Source organism: Equus przewalskii, chromosome 24 (assembly GCF_037783145.1).
Source record: "Equus przewalskii isolate Varuska chromosome 24, EquPr2, whole genome shotgun sequence".
NCBI lineage: Eukaryota > Metazoa > Chordata > Mammalia > Perissodactyla > Equidae > Equus > Equus przewalskii.
Genome location: NC_091854.1, coordinates 3423125 through 3450811, shown reverse-complemented (window position 1 = coordinate 3450811; position 27687 = coordinate 3423125). Strand labels below are relative to the sequence as shown.

Here is a 27687-nt window from a genome sequence, read left to right as displayed (position 1 = left end):
GTGTATGATCCTTTTAATGTATTGTTGAATTCAGTTTGCCAATATTTTGTTGAGGATTTTTGCATCTATGTACATCAGGGATACTGGCCTATAATTTTCTTTTTGTGTAGCATCTTTGTCTGATTTTGGTAACAGTGTAATACTAGCCTCATAAAATGTTTTCCAAAGAGATCCTCCTCTTCTCTTTTCTGGAAGAGTTTGAGAAGGATTGGTGTTAATTCCTCTTTGAATGTTTGGCAGAATTCACCAATGAAGCCATCTGGTCCTGGACTTTTGTTTGTTGGGAGGTTTTTGATTACTGAGTTTCACTGATCTTTTCTGTTGCCTTTTTACTCTCTATTTTATTTATTTCTGCTCCAATCTTTGTTATTTCCTTCCTTCTACTAATTTTGAGCTTTGTTTGTAGTTCTTTTTCTAGTTCCTTGAGGTGTAAAGTTAGGTTGCTTATTTGAGACTTTTCTTGTTTCTTGAGGTAGGCATTTATCTCTATGAACTTTCCTCTTAGAACTGCTTTTCTTGCATTCTTGAAATTTTGTATGTTCCATTTCCATTTGTCTCAAAGTACTTTTTCTTTTTTAGGAAGATTAGCCCTGAGTTAACATCTGCTGCCAATCCTCCTGTTTTTGCTGAGGAAGACTGGCCCTGAGCTAACATTCATGTCCATCTTCCTCTACTTTTAAATGTGGCTACCACAGCATGGCTTGCCAAGCAGTGCCATGTCCGCACCCAGGATCTGAACTGGTGAACCCCGGGCCGCCAAAGCGGAACGTGCGCACTTAACCGCTGAGCCACCAGGCCAGCCCCTCAAAATATTTTTTGATTTCTCTTTTGATTTATTTTTTGACCCATTAGTTATTCAGTAGCTTGTTGTTTAATCTCTGTTTATTTTTAATTTTCCAGCTTTCTTCATGTAATTAATTTCTAATTTCATACCATTGTGGTTGATAAGATACCTGATATGATTTCAATCCTCTTAAATTTATTAAGACTTGTTTTGTGGCCCAACATATGAACTATCTTGGAAAACATTCCATGTGCACTTGAAAAGAATGCGTATCTGTTGCTTTTGGATGGAATGTTTTGAAAATATCCATTAAGTATATCTGGTCTAACTTTTCATTTAAGGCTGATGTTTCCTTATTGATTTTCTGTCTGGATGATCTATCCGTTGATGTAAGCTGGGTATTAAAGTCCCCTACTATTATTGTATTGCTGTCTCTTTCTCCCTTTAGGTCTGTTAAATATTTGCTTTATATATTTAGGTGCTCCTATGTTGGTAAATAAATATTTACAAACATTAAATCTTCTTGTTGGATTAACACCTTAATCACTATGTAACACCCTTCTTTGTCTCTTACTACAGTCTTTGTTTTAAAGTCCATTTTTTTTTTTTTTTTTGTGATAGAAGTATAGCTACTCCAGTTTCCTTTTGGTTTCATTTGCATGGAGTATCTTTTTCCATCCCTTCACTTTCAGTCTTTGTGTGTCTTTACATATAAAGTGTGTCTCTTGTAGGCAGCATAAAGATGGGTCTTATTTTTTATCCAGTCAGTCACTCTGTCTTTTGATTGGTGAATTTAGTCCATTTACATTAAAAAGTAATTATTGATAGGGCTGTGCTTATTGCCATTTTGTCAATTGTTTTCTAGGAGTTTTTGTATTTCCTCTTTGTTCCTTTGTTCTTCTCTTGCTCTCTTCCTTTGTGGTTTGATGATTTTCTTTAGTGGTAGGCCTATATTCCTTTCTCTTTCTCTTTTGTGTATTTATTATAGGATTTTTGCTTTGTGGTTACTGTAAGGCTTAAGTGTAATAACTTATATCTATAACTGTCTATTTTAAGTTTATAACAACTTAAGTTTGATTCCATTCTAAAGTTCAACATGTTTACTCTCCTCTCCCACATTTTATATTTTTAATGTCACATTTTACATCTTTTTATCCTGGGTATTCCTTAACTAATTATTGTAATCATAGATATTTTTACTACTTTTGTCTTTTAACCTTCATACTTGCTTTATAAGTAATTAATCCACTACCTTTACTATAGATTTACTTTTCCAGTGCAATTTATTCTCTCCTATATGTACTTGTTACTAATTAATGCCCTTTCTTTTTCAGCTTAAAGAAGTTCCTTTAACATTTTTTGTAAGGTCAGTTTAGTGGTAACGAACTCCTTTAGCTTTTGATTGTCTGGAAAACTCCTTCTCCTTCAATTCTGAAGGATAACTTTCTTGGGTAGAGTATTCTTCATTGGAAGTTTTTTCCTTTCAGCACTTTGAATATATCCTGCCACTCCCTCCTGTCCTGAAACATTTGTGTTGAAAAATCTGTTGATGGTCTTATGAGGGTTCCCTTGTATGTAACAAGTTGTCCCTCTCTTGCTATTTTTAATATTCTCTCCTTGTGTTTAACATTTGACATTTTAATTATAATGTGTCTTGGTGTGTGTCTTCTAGGGTTTATCTTATTTGGAACTCTCTGTGTTTCCTGGATCTGGATGTCTATTTCCTTCTCCAAGTTAAAGAAGTTTTCAGTCATTATTTCTTTAAATAAGACTTCTGCCCCTTTCTCTCTCTTCTCCTCCTGGGAGCCCTATAATGCACATTAGTCAATCTGATGTTGTTCCATAAGTCCCTTAGGCTATCTTCACATTTTTTCATTCTTTTTTCTTTTTTGCTGCTCTTATTGGGTGAGTTCCACTGCCTTGTTTTTGAGTTGACTGATCCTTTCTTCTGCATCTAGTCTTCTGTTGAACCCCTCTAGTATATTTCTCAGTTCAGTTATTGTATTCTTCAGCTCTGTAACTTCTATTTGGTACTTTCTAATACTTTCCATCTCTTTGTTGATCTCACTGTGTTTATCCATTTTTATCCCTAGTTCAGTAAGCATCTTTATGACCATTACTTTGAATTTTTCATCAGGTAAATTACTTCTTTCTGTTTCATTAAGGTTTTTTTGCTGAGGTTTTATCCTGTTCTTTCATTTGGAACATATCTCTAGTTTCTTCATTTTGATTGACTCTCTGTATTGGTTTCTATATAGTAGATGAAACAACCACTTTTCCCAGTCTTGAAGGAGTGGCCTCATATAGGAGATAAATCATCTTGTTCAGCCCGGCCCCTGCTCTTGGTCATCTCTCAAACCTCTGTGCTTGTCCATGCAGCCTACTGTATTTTTAATAGCTCCCAGTAGTTGATGATGTGCTAAGACCTGTTAGGGTCCCAAAGAGGAGGATCTCAGCACCTAGATTCAGGCTGACTGGAAGCTAGATCCTCACACAGCAGCTTTTAAAAACATGTAAATATATACAGTCCTGAGGGGACAACAAAAATAAGTCCCATCGGCCACCATAGCCAGATGATTTGGAGGTGTCCCCCAGGTGGCAACTGCAAAAATTGGGGCTCCAGACAAGTGTATATTTCTTGGAGATAACAGTGAGCGAGAGCAGGGCAGAGGGAGAGTGCCAAGATGGTGTCCACAGCCTATGTTCCTTGAGAGAAGCTCCATAGGCCAGTAAATGTGTGCCAAACCTGAAGCTTTTCCCTCAGTCTGAAGCTCTAGGATAAGCAAAGTGGCCTCCTTCACAGAAAAACTGGGGTTGTGTCTCTGTCTGCCATCTGGGCAGTACCCTGGGGTTGGTAGCCTACCAAATACTATCCCTTCAATTGCTACAGTCCTATGGGACCCAGGAATGCAAGCCCCTCTGGTTACCAGAGCCAGATGATGAAGGGGCATCCCTTGCATGTCAGCCAGAAAAACCAGGCACCAGATGTATGTAAAGCTCCCCTCCAGGAGACACTGGCACTCTGGTACATGGCAGAGAATGAGTGGGAAGATAGTGCCTGCCCTCTGAGGTCTCTGGAAAGGATTACAGTCAGCCCCTAGATCCACATTTAATTAGAAGCCTGCTCTTCAGGCCACAATCATGATGATTAGCTAATTGGCCTTCTTCACAGAAAGACTGAGCTCCCAGATCTGTTGTCTCTTGCTGTGCCCTGGGGGTGGTAGCTGTTTAATAACTCTTTCTCCATTGGTTACAGTCTTGTGTGATTGATGAGCATAAGCCTTACTGGCCACCAAAGCCAGGCTATGCAGAACAGGTCCCCTGCCAGCAGTCCCCAAATTAGGGTGCAAGACACAGTATGCGCTCCTTTCTGGTGACATGGATTATTACAGTCCCATGTGACCAAGAATACATGCAAGTCCCCCTGGCCTCCAGAGCCAGGGAATGAAGAGATATCCCCCGGGACTACATCAAACTAAAAAGCTTCTGCACAGCAAAGGAAACCATCAACAAAATGAAAAGACAACCTAACAATTGGGAGAAGATATTTGCAAACCATACATCAGATAAGGGGTTAATATCAAAATATACAAAGAACTCATACATCTCAACAACAAAAAAACTAACAACCCAATTAAAAAATGGGCAAAAGATCTGAACAGACATTTCTCCAAAGAAGATATACAAATGGTCAACAGGCACATGAAAAGATGTTCAACATCATTAACTATCAGGGAAATGCAAATCGAAACTACAAACAGATATCACCTCTCTCCCTTCAGAAAGGCTACAATTAACAAGACAGCAAACAATAAGTGTTGGAGAGGATGTGGAGAGAAGGGAACCCTCATACACTATTGGTGGGAGTGCAAATTGGTGCAGCCACTATGGAAAAAAGTATGGAGATTCCTCAAAAAATTAAGAATAGATCTACCATATGATCCAGCTATTCCACTGCTGGGAATTTATCCAAAGAACCTGAAAATACAAATGTATAAAGACATATGCACCCTATGTTCATCGCAGCATTATTCACAATAGCCAAGACTTCCAAGCAACCTAGGTGCCCGTCAAGGGACGAATGGATAAAGAAGATGTGGTATGTATACACAATAGAATACTACTTAGCCATAAGAAATGATGGAATCCGGCCATTTGTGACAACATGGATGGATCTTGAGGGTATTATGCTAAGTGAAATAAGTCAGAGGGGAAAGTCAAATACCATACGAGCTCACTCATAAGTAGAAGATAAAATAATGACAAACACACACGTAGCAACAGAGAATAGATTAGTGGTTACCAGAGAGGAAGTGGGGAGGGAGGAAGGCGAAAGGGGTTATTAAGAACGTGTGTGAGAGAATGGATTGTAATTAGTCTTTGGGTGGTGAACATGATCTACACAGAATTCAAAATATATTACTATGTACACCTGAAATCTATGTAATGTTATAAACCAATGTTATTGCAATTAAAAAAAAAAAAACAGAGGTATTCCCTGGCTGGCAACAGCAAAATTCAGGGCAGCAGATGCGTGTAAACACTCCCTTACTGGGAGACGGTGCTCTGGAGCACGGCAAAGGGAGAATGCAAAGATGGCACCTTCCAGTCTCCAAGCCAGGAGGAGTGTTCCAGCAGGCTCGTAGGTGTGTGTGTTAAATTAGATGCCTGTCCTTCAGGCTGAGGTTTACTGTAAGCAAGTGAGCCTCCTTCCCTTTAAGTCTGGGCTCCATCGACTACCTTTGCGCTGGGCCATGGGGCAGGTGAGTCCGAGCAGCAGGGACCCTTTAAGAGGCGTTTCTCAGGTCACGATTGTCTCCTGGATCTTGAGATGCAAACACTGCTAGTTTTCAAAATTGGATGGTTTGGGGGCTCATCTCCCAAATGCATGTCTTAAAAGCTGGGGTGCCCAATGTGGGGTTTGAACTCTTCGCTCCTCAGGGAGAAGCTTCAGGTTTTGAGTTCCCTCCCGACTGTGGGCCGCCTCTCCTGGGGTGGGGTTTACAGCAAGACTGTGTCCCAGCCTCTCCCACCCACTTTGATGTGGTTTTCTTCTTGTTTGTCCAATGCGTAGTCATCACTCTGCCAGCCTTTAGGTCTTTTTAGAGGAAATTGTTTCATATGTGGCTGTAGACTCAGTGTGTCAGTGGGAGGAAGTGAGTTCAGGATCTTCCTACATGGCCATGTGAACCAGAACCCCTGGAAATCTCTTATTCTTATATCAAGATTCAAAGCGAATTGATATAACCTGGCATCTTCTCACAAGAGGAGCCATGGAGCAGAGGTAAAATGTGCAGGCCTGCAGTCAGATACGCTGACTCTGAGTCATGGCTTGGCCATTTGCTGGCTACAGGATTTTGGACAAGTTGCTTAACCTTTCTATGCTTTAGTTTCTTTATTTGCAAAAATAAGGATAATGGTAGTACTAGCTCAGCGGGTTGTTTGAGAATTCAATAGTATAACTACCTAAAATGTTAGCACATTTCCTGATATATAATTAACTCTCAAAAAATGAGAGCTATTTGTTGTAGCAATATAAGCCAATGGTACAAGTTCTTATCAAAAGAAGTGATGATGATTCTAAGAGAATCAGAAACCACGAGACTAATTTAAACAAGAAAAATGCTAAGTAAGCAAAAAGAGAAGAAAGATATAATTAAAGAAATAAAAAGATAAAGTTTAATATGAGAAAAAAGTTTTAAAATTCAGAGAGATGCATGCGGTCTCAGACCTGGGCACCATTTCTCCTGAAAGCTGGGAGAGAGAGAGGGAAGAATGACAGGGAAAGGTGACAAAGAAAAAGAAAGGAAGTCATGAGGAAATTGAAATCTACTTTTTAACTAAGTAAAATTAACCTTTATTATAATACTGGCCAGGGTATTGGTAGTAACAAGGAAGAAATTAAATACTCAAGTCATAAAATTTAGCCCAAAATATGTTACTTAAACAGCTTCCTAATCTGAAGTTTAACACTCTATACATCTTTTTTTTTAAATAATCTAGCCCTCTAAATTTACCTTCTTTCTCTCTTTTTATGTTCACAATTTATACTGGAATGTGGGTTGCCCATAACATTTTTGTATTTGCTCATTTATATATGACTGGACACCTTTTGTAGGCTGGTATCCCATTTGACAAACCTAAGGTGATCTAAAAGTTTTGGGTAAAAGGGCCAGTGAAACACATTATCTGATAAATTATTAGTTTATTTTTGAAGAGGTTGTTTTTAAAGATGACAGGTTTGGTATTAAAACTGGCACTAGTTAAGGCACAGGAAGACCTGAGTTTGAATTATTAATGATGCTATAGGTCACAAAATCAGGAGAAAATAAATTAAAAACATGCGACAATTGTTTTGGGTTGTTTTATATACTGATTTTAACATATTAATCATTTACTCCAGTGTTTATGTCATAAGTGGAATCTCCTTGATAAAAATGCAATAAGAGATTCAAAAGAGACTAAGATTGTTGACTTTATAAAATTAGGGCACTATGTCAAAAGCATGCAAAATAAGAAGCAATGCCTTATCAAGGCAGAGCCATCTGGTAATGATATGAATGAAACTCTATAGGGTGACCTGGGTGCACTTAATACAAAAGTTAGTTTTGTTTGGTGGAATTGACTATAAAAGCCCTGCCCTTTAGGAACGAATCTGTGGGAGGTTCCTGAATTTATCTTCTATCCTGTCACCAGAAATATTTTCCCCATGACATGCTTTAAGAATGCAAGTGTCCTAGTTACCACTTTTACTTAGTTACTGTCAGTCTATTAACTCCCTTTCACTTTTACAACTATTTTTATAGTTTTTTATATTTGTTCTTCCCTCTGCTCTTCTTCCAACTAAGAAGGAAATAATTAAAATTTGAAGAATGAAATATGTGAGAGCCTAACATGAGCACTTTACTACATCTGGAAGCTGACAGGACAAGACTTACTCGTGTGGGTGCATAAAATGACCTATATTACAAGTTGGAGAGTTTACTCTGAAAGCCCAATTGGTAAAAATAAAATAAGCAATGTTATTCCTGTGGCATTTGCAAAATTATATTAAAAGGTCCAGTGTTTCTTTTTTTTTAAAAAAAAAAAAAACCAACATAGGAAAAAGTTAAGGGGCAGAATTCAAAGCGGCAAGAAAAGAGAAAAAGTCATAGAATGAAGGAAACACTTAACCGGAATTTTGGAGATCTAAAGAAGAGTGGAGAGATTAAAAATATAAAGGAAATACAGAGATAGAAGAAATCACTTAAGTGGTAGAAAACAGTAATTTAACTTTTTTGAGGACTGTAGCAATTCTTATTTAGAATAACAACTACAACAAAAATAAAAGCAACAATCATCCCGGAATACAATAAAATAAATAAAAATAGAGAAAGCAAATGTAAAAACATAGTAGGGATAGAAACAGAAAATCAAAGGTGATTCAGGAGAAACAGAATTAGAAGAGAGAAATTTTATAAAAAGAGAAAATAAGCAAGAAAATAAAGGCAAACAGAGAAAAAATATTTAAAAGGAACAGGGACCAAATACTGTGAAAGGAAGAGTTTAATTGTTGATCTTGATTTAATTCACTGATATATATTAAGTATACATACTAATACAATTAAATTCAGCTACTGGAATATTACAAACATCCACAGCCACACCAGATGTGAGTTTGCCGTTCTGTTTGTTTTTAACCACAGTACAAAAATGGGACTGAAGATGTTGACACATTCTCGAGTGTTCGCTGCCAAGGAGATTTGAGCTTTCTAATCCAACAAAGTGAATTTAGGCAGAAAAAGTCAAAAGTTCTTCATAAATGAATCTAAACAAAAATAAGGGTGCTAGGTCCAAAGGGATCGAGGAAGAGAAAGTGGCAAAGGCAGGATGATAAACAACAACATATATGTATCTGCAGAAAGAAATTGGCAATAAGAGACATGACCAACTAAAGAATGCAAAAAAGCAGAACAAAAGGGATAGCATCTGGTGTCCTCAACACCTGCACAATTCCTGCCACATAACAGTCACTCAATTAATAACTAGTGAATTAATTGAATCAGTGGATGTTCCAACTAGCAAAACGATCTTTTCAGGCTGTGTTCATCAATGGAAAAACAATGAAGGAAAAAAGCAGATAGGTAGATTTACAAGGAATAGTGTCAAAAGAATTGCTGCTTTGGAATAACAGACACACTCTTGAAAAGATGAAAATACTGAATAATCTGAAATTAGGAACAAAAACTAACAGATTCCATGTGAATTGATCTACAGGGAAGAAATAGGTTTATACTGTTCTCAAAGAACTAGTCTACTGGTTGCTTTCAGCGTATTTTATTGCCATCAGCCTTGGCACTCCTCCGGACATTTTTTTGGGATTCTTGGAGCCAAAAGGAACAGTACATACAGTAACGCACACCTACCCTGAAGGGAAAATGACAACCACATAACACCATGTAAAAGAATGCCGACAAAAAGAGAATTTGTTTTTCTGCATTCTATGAGACAATAAGGAGAAAGAAAAGTAAAGCAAATGACTGTGTGACAGAAAAGGAGAATGAGGCTCACAACACACAAGACCAAGAAAGGGGGTGGGGGAGCCCACGAAGGCAGAAACAAGGTAACAGAAAGGACAAAACCAGCAGCAGAAAGGAACTGTCAGACACAAAACCCTCAAAACAATAGACAGGAAAAAAAGAAACAAGATGACAGGAAAAGAGCAGCATGGAATCTAGTAAGAAAAAGAAACAAAAATTTCAAATAATGGATTTTCGAACACTCCTGCTGTTCCGCCAGTGCATTGTGTCACGGACTCACAGAGCAGTGCATAATTTATTACGGTCACTCACTGCCAGGCTGCTATAAAGGGCAACAGCTATATGAAAATACTCCCCACCGCAGGATGGCTTAATGATCAACCTTTTGTAGAGGGGTAGGCTGTGGAATGGCCAGCGAGGACAGAACCACTTATGGGGCTGGATGGCGTTCTGCATATTTAGAGTCCTCTACCATTTAAGAAAGGGTGAATGAACTCTCAGGGTACCTCTGTTGGGGGGTGGGGGCTCACCCCTCTTCAGCTTCTCCTGAATAATCACCAACTCTCAGGAGAAGTTTCTTCATGCCCAATATCACACATTGCCCCTTTTATGGGAGGGGTGATGTCGAATTTAAACAAATAATAGATTTTTAAAATAAAAACAGACCTTGAAAATTAACATTCATAATTGGAAAATTGCATTATATTTTAATCATGTCTGGAGATTTAAAAAAATGCTGCTAGGGTTTCTCTTTAGAAATGAATTTGGATACAGAAAAAAATCAAAATCACATACAAATAAAGATCATCCAAATCGTTTTTACCAATCATTTTCAGGAAACTGGCCTTTTCAGTGATATTTATATAGAGGAGCTTTCATTACTTCTACAAATAGCACTATCTTCAAACAGAGATGCATCATTAAGATATGTATCAATAATTTCTACGGTTAGTAAAGCCAAGAACTACTTCTTTAAAATTCTTCTTTGAGAGGCAGCAGTGCCTGAGGTTAGGAGCCCAGGTTCTTGAGCAAGATGGTCAAGATTTGGCTCCTAATGCTGCTGTTACTCTCCATGTGACCCTGCCACATTACTTACACTTTCCATCTCTGGGTTCCCACCTGTAAAATGGGAATAAAAATAGAAAATACATCATAGAGCTGCAGTGAGGATTGCATGGGTTAGACCCTGGATCAGAGTCTGGCAAACAGTAGGAGCATGGCAGATATCAGCTATTGTACTTGCTCTTAAATAATGTGTAAGGGGACATTTGGGGGGGGGGGGTTGTAATCTAGAACCATCTGCCATTATGTGTTGGGCATGGAGACAGGTGAAAATAATGTCCTTAATCCCACTTCAGGCCAGGCTGAGGCAGTGCATTTTCTTTCTCTTCCCTCACCCTGGGAACAGACTTTGTTTATACAGGATAGCAAGTTTGCAAAAGGAAGTCACAGTCAGCTATTTTGAAGTCTTTCATCCTCCAAAGTCCTATAGTAATATGTAAAAAATATGCTCATTCCTAAAAAAAAAAAAAGATTATTGTGTTCTAGAGGTGGAATATTTGAAAACAAGACAGACTCCTGTCCAGGACACAGGGAACTATGAATAATATTTATATGTGAGTAGCATGTACTTCTGGACAAACATATTTAGAATGGATTCAAGACACGAATTGGAGAAATCAGACATATGAAACCTCAAATGGTTAAGGTGGAAAGAAAACAAAAAAATCAGAACAAGGTATCGAGACTGGTTTTAGAGGGAAGAACAATGATTTGAAATATAAGTTCTGAACTCATAAAACATCAAGAACAGCTTAACTGAGTCCTATTCATAAACCACTCTGCTCAGGATCTTCTCATTGCCAACGGCCCAAGAAAAACACTTTGTACAAAGACTTAATTCATTCAATTATTCATTCATTCATTCATTCATTCTACCTTCATTAACCCATCCAAAAATTATTTACTAAACCTACCATGTGCCAGAATAACATTAATCCTTGGAGATTCAACATGGTGGAAGTCACTCTAGCCTCGGTTTCTTTATCTGAAATCTGGAGAATGTTCTATCTTCCCCCTCAAGTTGACTGAGGAGTAGATGTGATCCCATGTGTAGAAATACCTAGCACAATTCCTAGAATACAAAGGCCACTAAGGGAATAAATTCAATTTCTATTCTTCATAAAAATCCTTTACGAATTTATTATCTTTGGATATATCCATATCGTGGTAGCTATACTGTTATTGTAGCCATCTCAAAAGTACAATTCCTTATTTACTACCTACTGGGAAAACTCTATTACCCCTTATTTATCCTAAACCTATCATCTCTCTATAAAGAAAGGATATCTAATATGTTTAATATTCAAAATGTATTATGTGTAGGTTTTTAATTGTTTAAAATAAACGTGGCTCCATTTAAAACAGTTTTTAATAAGAGCTTAGTGGTGGGGATTGGAGAGAGTATACTGAAAATATCACAGTCACAAATATCAGGGGTGGAAAGGTGAAGATCCCCTCAGAGCTGGGATTAGGAACTACGGATTTGTCTGAGGCTAGGCCATCAGATGGATAAAGAATGCTTATCTGTCATGAGTAAGAATGAGTCACCCACTACACCAAGGAGCAAAAAAGAGAAAGCTAGAAAGAGTGGGGCATTGAAGACATCACCTGCCTTCCTGGATCCAGACAATCATGAAGTCAACTTCAACCTTATTCCATCAGTTACATCAGCTAATACATCTGTCTTAGTTGATAATAGAATTCTTTCATCTGCATGAGACAGAAAACTAAGAACTATCTTTCCACTTGCTTCTTCCTCAAAACCCATAGCCAACTCATCCTCAAATCCTGCTGAATACTTTCCTTATCTTTGGCATATCTATTTCTCTATCTCTAAGCTACGAACCACCATTATTTCTTATACAAACTTCTGCAAGGGATTTTAGCTAGTCTTCCCAAGTCCATTTTTATGCACCTATATTATATTCTCTCAAAATGAAAATATAATCATTATCATCCTCACCATTTTCACCATCCCACCCATCACACACACATGTACATGTACACACATGTACCCATGTACACACATATGTGCATGCACGCACATATGACAAACCTTTTAATAGCTTTCCACTGTTGTTTGGATAAAATCAAAACGCTCAACAAGGCCTGACTTACAGGGTCTTACATAGCCTGATCTATGTTTTCCTTTCCAGTGTCATCTTGTGCCACATGCATCTGCTCTAAGCACCTCATTCTTCTTTCGTGCCCTTCAACATGCCTTGTTTCAACCACAAGGCTTTTGTTTCTTCTGTTTCCATCACCTGGAATGCTCTAACCCACACCAATCATTTCACTTAAAAATCCTGTAAATATTTCACTTAACAGATCAAACATCACTTCCTTAAATAATCCTTCCTTGACTCTTCACAGTAGTCCAGAAACCTCATATTACATGCTCTTCAAGGATCATGGACCACCACTTCAGGGTTACTATGCCAGTTATACTTTATTGTTTGTAGGGTTATTTGTCCAATATCTGTCTACTCTCCTAAATGGAAATCTCTATGAGGACAGAGAACATGTCTATTTTTGCTCATCCTTATTCTCAGCATTTCAGAAATTCTTGGTACATGGTAGAGACTCTAAATCTTTGCTGAACGAATGAAAGCAGAGAAATATTTGACTATTTGGAGAGTGCAGTAAATACTTATTGGGCCTCTAGATCGTATTCCTCCTAAATAGAAAGGCTATTCTCTAAAAGTTTGAGACCTGGGTGATAGAACATAGGAGAATCAAGACTGAACACAGGAAAGCAGAATAGAGAGCAGACACTAGAAGTGAAGGAATCCAATTGTTCCTTCACATACCAAGTTCTCCCATATTATGCAAAACACAGTTATGGGAAAAACAAGAGTGGCATGCCTACTATGTTGCCATACAATTTCTGGTGTAGTCAAGAAAAGAAAAACATTGGCAAAGAAGAACTGGCAACAGAGATCTCTGTTCATTTGACAGAGGGTTGGAAATTTTACAAATCAGAGAAAAAATCTGTACGTTCTATTTTGATGAGCCATTAACACACTTTAAGTGTAACTAAATTTGCAACTTGATCTGTGAGGACTTTTAAAGCTGAATACACCCAGTAACAACAGACAGGGAGAGAAGAGTAAACACTCAAACTATCAACTCCAGAAAAAATAAACAGCAAAGAATATGAGGAAAGAACCAAAGATATTCAAGACATCTCAAAGTGGCTAAAACCGACATTCACATTTTAAATTGATATCTCCTTAAACAAAACCTTTTTGTAAAGCATATATTTCTTCATCACATTGCTACTTAATAAAGTGGTGAAAGAACAAAGTTAGCTACAAAATATGATTCTCATTAAGATCTCTGCAATGTAATCAACATCAAGACCGGCTTCATGCTTGTGTAAAATCTCTGATTCCTAATAAACACCATCTCTTTGTATTTAGGGGGTCATTATCGTTCTCTGGGAGTGTGGCTGCCAAATGATGGTAACAAAAGCCACAGGTCTTCAATCTTGAATCGATACTCTTTGGCCGTAAAATGCCATGATTTTAATAAATCTATTTTCCTTGACTTGCTTTTTTTAGGGGAGCTCAATATTTCATTCTCTAGTCAGGCACATCCACGTTCGTCCTTCATGACATTGCTCACCTCCTCCCCGCTGGAAGCCTTCAACTGATTGCACTCTAAAAGACTGCACTCTAAAAGCAGTCTTCTGCCCCAGCAGGAACTGTGTAAAAACTTTCTCTCTCAGGTAGAAGTTGCCTTAATTTTAAGGTCTTCCTGACAGTGGTGCCTCTTGTGCCTGCACTTGAATTGTCTTATTCATTATCCTCTTTCCTCATCTTGAACTCTGCTGCCTCCAAGTCTCCTAGCTCCGAAGTGCTTACTAGTTTTCTGGTCCAATCTTGCTTTTTAGCCTAATATGCAATATTCTTTACTCCTGAGTCTTTCGTGGCTTTTGACACATGACTCAGTCTTGTTTGTCAGTTCTTCCAATATTCTAGGCTAGTTGGATCTCAGGACCGAACCCTCCTTTTTCTTGCCAATATTTATATCTTAGTAATTTTGGTTTCCAACTTTGTCTCTGCTCTGCACAACTGATACCGGTTATTCTGGTGTGACACTGTGCTATCTGAACTCTCTGTGGTATCATAGACTAAGATCACAGCCTCTCCCTACCTCACTCCCATGTCTCTCTCTGTAGGTTAAAGACATTTTTAATTTATCTTTATTCTATAGTCAGCAGACATATAGAAAACTCTGCTCTACTTCTCAAACTCACTGTGATGTGATATTTAAAAAAAAATTTGGAAATGCTATTGCTGCTTTATTTGGGAATATAACAAATGATGAGTATACTAAAAACCACATTAAGTTTTAAAAAATATATATTTAGATGTTTTTCTTACAACGATCCATCAGGTAGTCTACCTACTTGTACTACATATGATTTTTTTTTCCACTGCCACACAATTATTGTCCTAGACAAAAACAATGACACTCCCTGACTTAGAACTGGTATTTCAGTTAGATTTAAATGGTGTTACTTTCTACTAAAAATTTATAATTTTTAAAAGAAAGCAATCATTTTTATATCATTTACCAACATTAATAAGTAAAATTGAAAAACTCATAGAGAACCAGCTTAGGGCAAAATATTGGCAGTTACATAAATGCTTCTTACAGATCTCCTGTAGTTATCTACTTATCCAAGCACCCATGTCTAAGCAAACGGTTGAGAATTAAAATCAAATAAAAAGTTGGGCAACATAATATAGTATAAAGCAAATATTTCTTTTTGATTAGAGATACTTTTTCTCATAAACAAGTTGATAATTTATTTTAAAGTACTTCTAAAATTGTAAATGCCACATGGAAAATAAAAGAGAAAGAATAAGTCAAAGGTATATGGATAATTTCAGTCATTTTTGCAGAAGCTTATATTATACCTCCATTTCTCACAGCTCTTTGTGAAATGATGTTATTTCACAGTGCAATTGTGAATGTGATGTCTCAAGGACTCAATCCACTGGGGCCAACCTATCCTATATTTATCCAATCAACCCATAGATCTCAAGTTCCAACTCTTCAGCCCAAACTTACATTCATCCATGATTAGAGCAAGATTAAACATCACATTCACGACAATGTGGCACTTTGCTACACGTGTCTTATAGCAGCTGGAGTCAGAGGGGTGAGAGGAATAAAGAACCTGAAACAGAGGAGGTGTCGTGGGTAGATACTCAACTAGTATCAAAAAACAAATCTAACTCAGCAGTGATCCTCACCTTAGGTCCCCCAGGAGAGGTCAGAGAGGTCACTGTGGCTTTAATTTATTGTATTTTACCATTGGTAGGGTTCCCATATTCCTGTCTCTAACTTTTGGGATTTCTCATATGCCTGAGTTTCTGAATTTCACCCCTCTGCTAAATACAGCAAGTATTATGACTTGTCAGTTGCATTGGCTTTAAAAGCAGTATCTATATATTGTCTCCTCTATAGGCATCTAACAGGGACCTGATCCAGGCAGGGCTGTGGTCATCACTCCCTGGACCCTGTATTGTGTGTGAGATAGAGGGTCTGTTAACCCAGCTGCTGGAGAAAGTTTTACTTCCCAAGGGAAATGCTAGCATATCTGGGGCAACATGGTCTTCATACTTAGTTTTGGATTCTCTTCCTAGCAACAGACGTCTCCTCTCTGGCGAGGGTAAGAGCAATAATCTGTGGTTAATGTTTTATGAAAAATGTTGGCATGCTGTAACAGAAACAAAGACTTTCTTTCTTTTTTCAAATAAGCATATAGAGTTTGTGTAAATTCAATTTGGACATAGAACAGATCATGAGGGAAATATCGCAATACTGCTGTGGGTGATCTTATTTAAGCCAATCCTTATTTTAAGATCACTGAACATTTTAAGATTTACCACTTTTAAACCTGTTTGTTCTTGATTAACTAAATTATCATGAAAGCAGGACTATATATGTATTTCCTGATGACAAAATTAATGTTAAGACTGTTTGAGTTGAACATTCATTCTGGGAGTTAGAAATTCTATGCAGAGGATGTGTGTAAATAAATGGAGGGGGGTGTGAGATAGTGACACATAGCAGGTGATAACAGCAGCATCACCACCTCTATTTGGGACATTGCTTGACTGTGAAGTTAGAGTGGTCTTCCCTCTGATGATACTATCATTTTGGAATTTTCCATCCAAAGCAATCATTATTGAAAAAATTGTGCACTATTTAGCAATCACTTCTACAAGGAAGGCATCCAAGCCATTGAACACTGGGACTCCCTCAAGGACCAGGGAGATAATGCCCTTGTAACCTCTTAAAACTGTTAGGTAAAGAAATCCAAATTCATTGACAGTGATTTAATCTCTAGGTCACCATAGATTCAAATGAGAGTGTGCACCTAGTCTCCCTCCTTAATCCCATTCACAAACAATATATTCTCTTTCCTTTCTCAAGGGAAGTTTGGCTGATTGATAAGACATATACAGTTAATAAATTAGGTGTCATTTGAAACAGAATTAGACAGTTGATTTCTATTTGGATAATTTCAGTTGAAAAGATATGAATTCCAGGCAGAGGAAATAATAGTATGCAAAAAGGTACAGAGTCAGGAGTTCCCAGGGCATTGTACTGATTTATTCAGTTTGACTAGAGATTTGAATACACTCAAATGACACACAGGAAATACTGGACAGAGCACCAGACGTGGGTCAGTGACAAGGGCACCAAATGCTATGGGCCTTGCTAGTTGGTTATCTTAGGCTAAGGCAAATTAGGCACTTCTAGTCCCCAGTTCCTTTCCTATATATAAGGGTGTTGGACTGGAAAATCTTTAAGGTTTCTCTCAGGACTAAAAGTCTGTGCTTCACTATGCCACATCATTTACTCAAGGCAAAGAAGTAAACAGCTTGTATGAGAAATAACTTAAGAAAAAGCTTTAAAAATTTATGTTTTCTGATGTCAGGGAAAAAAAAAATCATTTCAAGAGGATTATATAAACTAATGCTGAGAAGTCCTGTGGAGCATGCTGCCTCTTGATCTTCTTTTTTTGCCAAGTGGAAGATAAAATGGCAAAATAGGCAGGCAAGGCATCTTATCCCATACCTTCCACCCACAAGCCCCATCAGCTATTTTTCTTTTGGTAGCTGATGGGCGGGTCTAAGAATTAGAGGCATTGTTGGTTGAAGAAGACAGCCTAGAGACTCTTCAATGTCAGGAACCCAGAGGGTCAGCAAACATCTCGGAAAGGGTTGGTTTCAATATTTAAAGGTTGAATCAGAGAGGCACATAGTGATCAAATCCATGTTTGAGAATGAGCACTTAACCTTGGTCAAACGTTTGCTGCTGTTTACACGTAGCCCACACAGTGTTAAAAGAGCCTTAATTAAGCTCTAGTTCTTCCCTGCTGCATGGCAATGCAGGCCAAGTGTGGCCATGTCTTCCCATTATTTCAAGAGAAGTGAGCATTAGGATTTTTCTTTCAAATCCACCTATTTTTAAAATGTTGGTAATAGTTTAAAAAATGAAACAACCACAGTAACAACAGAAAGCTATTCGAAACCCATTCAACTCTCGTCTGAATGTGAGTTAGAAGGTTCAGCAGGATGAAAATAAAAATATTCAATATAATTGTAAAAGGACAAAAGAGGGTTATTCACTCAATGCCATAAGAACACATAGTATTTAGGAAAAGGAGAAGACCTCACATAGGTGCCATTTTCTCTGGATTTTATAGAATTCATTGTAGTTCCCTTACATTAATAAAGTACCATGCTGTCACAGGAAACTCGTTTACATAGATTGCATGTAGAGAACTTTAAATACGAATCTTAAGACATCAGAGAAGCTCCCTTCCTTCTGGGAGACGGAACACCTACATAGTAGGTTCAGGTTAGCTTGTGTTTTTATATATTTAGAAAAACGGGAATTTAGAACTACAAAAAACTTGAGAGCTGACTTAGTCTTGCAGTTAATTTTCAGTTAATAATATTTAATGCTGATGTTGGAGTACTAATTTATTAGGAACTGTTCTAGGTGCCTTCCCCATATTCAGGCCCATGAGTTAATTAAAGCTCAGGCCTTGGCAGCTGCTGATCAGATCTGTGATCTGGGAAACATGGAGCTCTCAGGTTTTTGTTTTTTTTAATTTGGTAAATGGGATCAAAACTCAACCAACTTCAGGGGATTGTTGTACGAAGAAAGAAGAAGAAGAATTTTTTTTTCGTGTTGTGATATAACTCTGACTCTTTGGAGTCTACAGACCCAAAACTAGGGCATATATTTACCTTTGCTTGAGCATCAGGGTTACCAGGGGTACCGTTAACGAAAACGACAAAACCTGAAAGACGAGCAGGCTGACACACACAAGACCAAAGGTCTTTTATACATTAAGTATAAGATGTCTATTAAACTAAAGCCTTTTTAAACAACTGCTACTCAGATATTCATTCTTCAAATAAAGTAAAATATACCAAAAAAGTGGGCAGCATTGGTTGATGTAAAAATAGTTACGAATCACACATTGATGTTTACGAAGGCCAGAGAAAATGTTAAAGTGTTTTTCAAAAGAACAACATAATATGCATTCATTTATTTCTTTAGCTGATTTTGTTTTATCAATGTTCTTTACGGGTAGTTTAAAAATAACGTATTAGCCTGCTACCTATAATGTTAACATTCACAGAATATTAAAGCTGGGAGGAGATTTAAATATCTTCTAGCTCAAATCTCATGTTTTAGAAAGGGAAACTGATGCTTCAGGAAAGTAAGTGGCTTGATGTAAGTAAGTGACATAGATGGTTGATGGAAAGAATAAGTGTTTAAAATTTTATATGAAATTTCACTTTGCGGGAAATACACAATTCAAATTCTCAAGGTAAGCTTGAAATTTTCTTTATTTCTACAAATTCCATAAATAAATATGATGTCTACATATTGTTGAGTAGAGATTATAGCCTTCTCTGTTCATAATTTCACAACTTTTTGTCACTTATGAGAACATTTATAAAGAGTTTAACTATATACATATATAGTTAATTTAAAATCAGGTGTAAATAAAGACAGTATTTTTCACTTATTAAATATTTGTGAGAAAATATTTGAGATAAAGGAGGGAAAAACAGATGTTTGGAAATGTACTGAACTATGATACCCTGCCTCTTCTTAAGGTGCTGAAAATAACCACTAGAAATAGAGAAAGTACCAGACAGTCTCTAATAGATAAATGTCCTAGCCATGGAACTAATGTAAGTTTGTTTCATTCATGAAGCAAACATTTATTAGGCTCTGGCAATGCACACAGCCCTGTGCTTGGCACACAGGGAGCTTTCAACAGATGGAATGCAGGATCACACTGTAATGGGGAAGAGGAATTGACATGACTCCTCAGTATCCCAATACTGAGTACAAATTCCCCATCCCACCAACTTGCAAGTGTTCAAAACTATGAACCTTAGGGAGGGAGGGAGAGGCAATGGTAACAAGAGGTAGAGAAAAATGGATGGAGAGGAAAAGAAGAAAAAGCCACAGATGTGTTTGTGGCTCTAAAGAGTCAGAGTTTAGTAACACTTTTTTTTTAAATGCAGTAATATTATTTTTCCCTCCATTTAAAATATCGAATATTCATGTGTCCTGAGGCACAGTAACCATTTAAAATATGTTGGAGTAAAAATGATTAAATTAGCTTTATTTTTCAATTATATAATTTACAAGAGGATATAATTCAAAAGAAAATTTCAAAAGCTGGTTAATAGGAAGAATTGGTTTCAGTTTTAGAGTTCATAACCAACAAGTGAAATGGAAACGTTCCTAAGTTTCCTTCAGCCAAAGATATCATGGTTTTCGGAACATATGTCTTCCAAGAGTTTTAGAAAGCTTAACGATAACTTTACTGCAAAATTTTAGCACTTGGCATCCTCATTCAGCCAAAATCTGTGCAAAAATTTATGTGGCTAAATGACTCCCCAGAGAGGATACACCTAAGACTCTTAACAGCTGGGTAAGTTCAGATGTGTTCAGAGAGCGAAAGCCTACTCTAGAAAATAAACTCAAGATGGATTTGGGCAACATTTTCGAAATAATCGTCATTTTTGTGGGAAAAATATACATATTAAAATGCATCCTTGTTTAAAAAATTAGTCAATAGATTTAAATTTTACATCGCTGATTTTATCCATTACTGAAAAATATTTGGTTCTGGAGTTTCAGAGACTGTAAAAGGGATAAAAGGAGAAATTTGACCACCTCAAGTGTCCTTGACACCTCAGGTGTCCTTGTAGAAGCCATCTTCATTTTAATCAAGTTACACATCTTGACACCCTGGCTGCTGTCTAATCACGTGACTCATAAAAGTCAGGATTTAATAAAATGTGTTTCCCCTCCCCTGGGTAATTCTGAGGCTTGCTTCTGCTACCACTGCTCCTACCAGTAGCTTCTGCTACTGATGTTCTGGGTAACCTGTTGTGAGTGGAACAGAGGATAGACCTGAAAAACATTTGACTAGGCCCTTCTTTCCTGCTGCGACAAAAGAACGGTTTCTTCCTAAGTCACAAATCTGTTCTGAATGTTAATTAAATATTTACAAGGTACTTTAGAATCCTCCCTGAATGCTAATATGAAAACAGCAACCTATGTTCATTACAACAAGCAGAAATTTTTGCCCTTCCACATTAAGGGCCTCTGGTCTCTGAGTTTAATTCAAATAATTTGATGATTTGAAAAAAAAAGAATTGAGTACCTACTATGTACAAGGCCCTGTGCCAGATGTGGAAACAAAAGTAAACTTTCCAGGACTAGGAAATTTGTCATAAATTAAAACATTTCATATTATTTAATTCACATCATTTCTCTCTGGGCTTAAAAGGTAAATTAGATGAAAAACACTCACCTTTTTAGCATTAAGCTCTTACATTGCTCCTTAACATACAACACTGTATCTAGTTACATAAAGATGCAGTATTTTCTACATATTAACATATATTTCCTTATTTTATTCATTAGGTTTTTGAAAGTATTTTAGCATGAAGGTTCCATTTATTGTATCCAAAAATAAAAATAGCATCAAAGTCTTTTCGCAACTCCCAAAACACAGTTAGGGAATAATGATCATATGCTAAAAAATGTAAAATGCAATTTGTGCTGTGCCCCATTTACTACGAAATCACTACGAACAATGCATTTTGTACAGTATATGGCTCCAGGGAAACTGGATCAGCATCAGGAATGAATAAAGAACATTGCATTTGAAATCAGCTAATTCTGCTTCAGCGCTTTTAAAAACTATTTGTTATGATATTACTTCCTGTCAAGCACATAATGTGATATTTTCCTCAATAAAACTAAACAGTTGCTGTAATTTCAGCTTTCCTCATTTTCCACTTTTTAAGCACTAAATATTTAAACAATGCAGACCTGGAAGTCTCAAGCCAGTCATCTGATCTACGCATCTCCTTGCCTAAGGTATAGTAACTCTCCATACAGGGGCCTGTTCTGTCACACAGACATACGCGGTGGCAGCTGTCGAGGTCCTTACCTGCCCGCAGGCCAGGCCCATTCCTCTTTCTCCCATGCCATGTGGACATGATAAATTTAACTCCAGGGCATCTGCTCCAGAAGCCTTTAAGATGTGGAAGGAAAATGAAAGAAAAGACAAGACTTTATTTGTGTGCTGATATGCTTTCACCGTGGATAATCAACACAGGTCACATTTGTCAAATTTTGCCTATTCTGTTTTCTGCATCACAGCTCTCTGGTGAGGTGTAGTCTGACTCTCTCCAGTTAGAGTGTGTATAACAACAACAATAATAGCAACAGCAAATATTTATTAGGTGCTTAGAAGGTGACACTCACTGTTCTAAGTGTTCTATATTTGTTCTCTCTAATTCTCATAATCCTAGGATTATCAGAATAGCAATTTTACAGACAAGGAAACCAAAGCACAGGGGGTTAAAGAACAAGCCGATTATGAAGTGACACAGTAGAGATTTTAACTCAAGTCTGTTTGACATCACATTTATTCTGCCCTACACTGCTTCAATTTTTATAGAAACAAATCTTACTAATTCCAGATAATTGGTACTGGAAGTAGGAGCGCAAAGAAAAATGTAGCAATAGCACAGAGGGAATGAATGAGTAAAATTTAAAATGTTTTTAACTGAAAATCAATTTTATTGTATTCAAAAAAGTCCATGACAAGGGACATAAAGTACAGATAGTTTTGTCTTACTTTAATAATTAAATAGGATCCTTCTTATTTAACTCATTAAGTCATTAGTATACAAATGGGTCCTGCAAAAATGAACAAAATAGTTCACTCTAAACATTCTATTTAGAATAGTTGGAGAAACAGAATTTTGCAGAAGTCTGCGAAAAACAGTAAGAATAAGCAAAACACTTTTTTATAGTTTAATATAGTAATTTGAGGGATGGGAGTAAAGCAAAGCATTCAAATTGAATTTTTTTTTTTTTTTTCTTAACCTAACTTCTTCAGTTTCCCCAACGTCACAAATTTCTTTTTAAGTACGGTCAACCAGAAGCTTCAGTCAACTTCCATAATATTATAACATGTCAATTGCATTATGCAAAGGCTTAAAAAAAGTTCACTATGCTCTAAATATATCAAGCCTTTCTTTAGGCCAAGAGCTGTTTCTTCAAGGTCTCTCTTTTCTTCCTAATTGTTCAAGATTTTACCCCATTTTTTCCTGCTTTATGAATTTTAAGCAGGACCTCAACAAACTTATGAATTCTAGTTAGCTATTTCTCAGTCGACTTTCTTGCCCATCTTTAATCATTAGCGAGTCTGCTTTTTCTTCTGCATCTTTGTGCAAATTCATTTGATCATTCAGCCTGTTTTCTAACTTGGTTCCATTACTGGTTTTGCTTCCCTAATTGGTTTTAAAACGCCTTATGTTATTTGAAAATTGCCATGAATCATGCTACTTTTTTTCTTGCTGGTTTGGTAGTGAGCATGGAAAAAGCACAGCCTGCTAAACTCTGAGTTCCAATCCCAGGTCTGCTAAGGAATTTGGAGTGCCTTGGCCAAGTCGGCTAACCTTCATTGTCTCAATCTGCTCAAGTGTAAACTGTAGATAATATGACCTATCTCAAAACCATGTCATGTGGGAATTACTCACTCAATTAAAAGACTGTATATTGAAATTACATACAATATTACACTTTTCTTATTATTTCTTAGTTATTACAAATATTTCCTTTAGACTTCATTTAGCTGAATTGCAGCAATTAATAGCAAATCAACTCAACACTATTTTAGATTAGATGAGTTTTAGGTGGCATTTGTATACATATGTATTATATATATTTTCTGAAATTTAAGTGCAATCTTATAAGAATACCCATGATAGCAGATAATAATAACGAGCATTTATTGAGCCCTCATAATATTGCCAGGCACTCTACTAGGCTCTGCTTTGTAGTAGGATATATCATTATTCTCATTTTACAACTGATAAAACTGAGATATAAAGAGTTAAAGTGACTTACCCAACATCCCACAGCTTGTTGAAAGTAGGGTCTTGAACCCAAGAATTTTGAGTCAAGAGCCTGTGTTCTTACTCACTATTGTAACTTATTCCATGACTAGAGTTGTTATAGTATGTTAAAAAAAAAAAATAACAACATTCTTAAAGCTTCTGAACTTGAAGTAAAATTAAAGTCTTGTAAAAACACCTATTTAATTTAAAGTCTTTTCAGTGACTAATTATTAAAAATTTCCCCAGTATTATACATATATACAACCATTAACCCACCAAACAAACCCGGAAAGACCTTTGAATGGCACCTAGGCCTCAAAAACTGAGAGAAGGCTGCTCAAGGAGACACCAAGAGATGGGGAACATTCATTTGGCCTCTGCTTGAACATTCCTGTCACAGGATGTACAGTACCACCTTCAAAGGCAGTTAATTCCATTTCCAAGCAACTACAACCATTCAAAAACCCTTAATTGCTGAATTAGCATAAAATGTTAAATTAACTGAAACTGGGCATGCATTCTGACTCCTGTTAGTCACAAGCTTTTTAGTGTAGTCACTTAGCCCAGAGTTTATTCTACTTCACCCAAATGGTTATCCGATAAAGTAATCCAGGGAAGGGAGTGACATAGAAAATTTGCTGTTTCTAATTTCATACATTATCTGTTTATCATCCATTACCTCTATGAATTAGAATGTACACGTTAATAGCATAGACCCTGAAGCCAGATTTCATGGATTTGAATCTCACTTATACCACATACTAGCCGTGTGAACTTGGGCATATTATTTAACTACTTTTTGCCTCAGTTTCCTCATCTCCAAAAAGTAGAAAACAATAGAACTAACTCCTAGGGTTGTTCTTGTAAGGTATAAATAAATTTGATAAAAGTAAATGACTTAGAACAGTGCCTGGACTGTAGTAAATACTATGTAAATGTAAGCAATTACTATATCTATCTATCTATCTATCTATCTACCTACCTACCTACCTACCTACCTGTCTGCTTATCTATCCATCCATTCACCTATCCAAATAGAATCTCTGACTTGCCATTCTTTGGCCTTGATCTGAGGAAGGATTTAAAGTAATTCATGTTGCACTATATTATCTATACCTCAGGGGGAAAAAAAGAAAAGAAAACTATTCTGAGAAATTCTCAGAATAGTGCTAGCAGGGTAGTTTCTAAAATTCTCTGAATCACTTTATAAAAACTCTCCGAGAAACCAGGGTAGCAAAATCGCAAAACCTCGTACCTTATATACAAAAAAATCCAATACAACGCTCTTCCTCTTCTCCTTTCCTTACCCCTTCCTTACTTCCTGATCAACGTAGTTCTAAAGTCATTGGATGGGGCAGAGCAAGGTAGGTGACTAGGAAGATCTGAGAAAGAGCCACAAGAGCCCATTGTGGGGTATAGAGTCCAAGAGCAGTGAGAAGGATGTCCACGTGGAGGGTGGTTTGATGTAGCGTATCAGAGCCCAAATGGGAAGGGAAGGCTTCCATGGGTGTTGTGGGGGGGGCAAAGGGCGTCAGAGCCCAAGCAGGGTGAGGAGGGTATTCCTTTGGGGGGTATGAAAGGTACATTTCTTGGATTCTCTCTTCATTTCTTCTGTTAAAAGAAGACATGAGGTCCAATGTTGACTGTCTACACAGCAACACTGTCATCTAGTCTCAAGTATCCAAAACTGGAGACACAAGTTCTCCAGGATCTTAAACTACTTTGAAATGAACCTGAAACAGGTAAACACTGAACTGGCTTGGGCCTCACTGGACTAAGTCAGTGACTACCTCTTGTCTCCAATGAGGTGTCCATCTTTCCTGATTCTATTCTGTCCTGCTTACCATCCCTATTTAGGGACTTATATCCAACTGGCCCTACATATTTTTGTAATGAGCCTCTCTCTGCTTTTTACCTCAGCTATTTGAGATCTCCTAACTCTAACATCTATTTAATTTTATGACATACTTCTAGGCCAGATTCAGGTAAAAAATGATGAGAATCTGGCTTCTAAGTAATTTATTTTGACTCTCTGATAGGAATAGTGTGGCCCCCTGGTTTTGATACCTATGCATCTCCACTGGACCTTTCTCGTATCATCCTACCAGTTATGGTCAGACCTTTAGCAATCTCTCAGCAGGTCTCTGACTTAAAAGCCCTAGGTTTGGATCTTAATCACCTCAAGGTCATTGGGGCCACATAAAGTGCCACTCATCCCATTTATTCAGTAATGTCTCCTTTTTGTTTGTCATATGCCAACACATCAGCTCTGTACTTCTATTTTACTTCATTCAACAAATATTGAGGAATACCCACTAGCAGTCAAAGCCCTGTAGATGGCATTGGGGACTAAGGAGTAAACCAGACAGGTATCTCTGTCCCCATGGACCTTGCTTTGCAACAGGCAGGACAGAGGTTAAAGAGCTAATGATACCATTGTTAATCATCACTCTATTAAATGTTTCAGAGGGAAAGCACAGGCAGAGACCCAGATTTGGGGGTTCCTGAAGCTCAAACAATTTGGGGAAACTTCTTTAAGAAAAAAATAATTAAAAATCATGAACACAAGGGGCCGGCCCAGTGGCATACTGGTTAAGTTCATGCACTTCGCTTTAGTGGCCCCAGGTTCACAGGTTTGGATCCTGGATGTGGACCTACATACCACTCATCAAGCCATGCCATGGTGGCAACTCATATATAAAATAGAGGAAGATTGGCACAGATGTTGGCGCAGAGACAATCTTCCTCACCAAAAAAAAGATAAAAAACATACAAACACAAAATTAGGTATAGGGGCTTGGAGGTAGCTTGTGCAAGTAAGGGACTTGAAGCTTAAGCTTCATTGGCTTTATGTTAAACTGGCTTCTGAGGATAGGGTCTTAGAGAGAGAGTAGGATGGGGACCTACCTAGTCAGGGGTCTCAGGGTTAAGGAAGAGAGAACATTCTAGGCCAAAGGAGCAGCAAAGGCTCTGAGTTGGGAATGTGTTGGAGGAGTAAAAGGTGGCCAGTGGGGCTGGAATGTAGAAAAGAAACCCAAGTGACACTGGGGAGATGGGTAGGGGCCAGACCATGTAGAACTTACAGGTCAAGTTAAGGGTTTTGCATCTTAAGAAAGATAGTGAGAAGATTTTGGGTTGATCAAGGGCAAGAAGATTAGTGGAGCTGTCCTAGATAAACTTGGATTACAGTGGTAGCCACGCATATTGAGCCACACTCAATTTATATGCTTCCTCAAATCTGATGACCTTCCTTGCCACCCAAACTTCTGCCACGAGCTCAGAAGGGAGACTCAGTCCTTGCTGTTATCCTCACATCGCCTATCCTCACATCTGGCTCCCTCAGGATGAGGGCTTTGTCACAGCCTCTACCGTACCTTTCCAAGTGGGAGCTCAAACAGTGCCAGGACCCAGGCCTGACCAAGCAGCTCTGGCCTTTCCCTCCACTTCTGGATTTAGGTGAAGCATCTTATAACATGGTGGGATTTGCTTTCCCCAGCAACTGTCTAAAGGGGGCACAACACACAACTCCAAAGTGCAGAAGAAAGTAAAGCCCTGTGGTGTGAAATTTGACGAATGAGAGACAGGAGATGGGAAGGATCCAGCAGGTACAGTCGTCCCCCTCCTCTCCTCTAAACTGTCGTCAGGCAGGATGATTCCATATAGCACTGTCTGTCCACACGACTGAGCAGTGGCTCCTTTTCCTTGTGAAGGTGGAGCCAGCTCTGTAACACACCATATTGTATCTGCTTTCCCTTCTTCCCCATGTCATTTTTCTTTTCTTCACTCTTACTGCTCTGGGATTGTATCCCTCAATAAAGCATCACCATGTTCACTT

At 37.6% G+C, this 27687-nt stretch overlaps 1 protein-coding gene across 1 annotated transcript in view; it reads right to left on the bottom strand.

Moving 5' to 3' along the window:
• DPYD (dihydropyrimidine dehydrogenase) overlaps window positions 1–27687 on the bottom strand; it is a 773365-nt gene that overhangs the window by 245142 nt on the left and 500536 nt on the right. The window contains exon 16 of the mRNA XM_070592141.1: window positions 21893–21976. Within this exon, the coding sequence (XP_070448242.1) occupies window positions 21893–21976 (84 nt within the window). The remainder of the gene's footprint in view (window positions 1–21892; window positions 21977–27687) is intronic.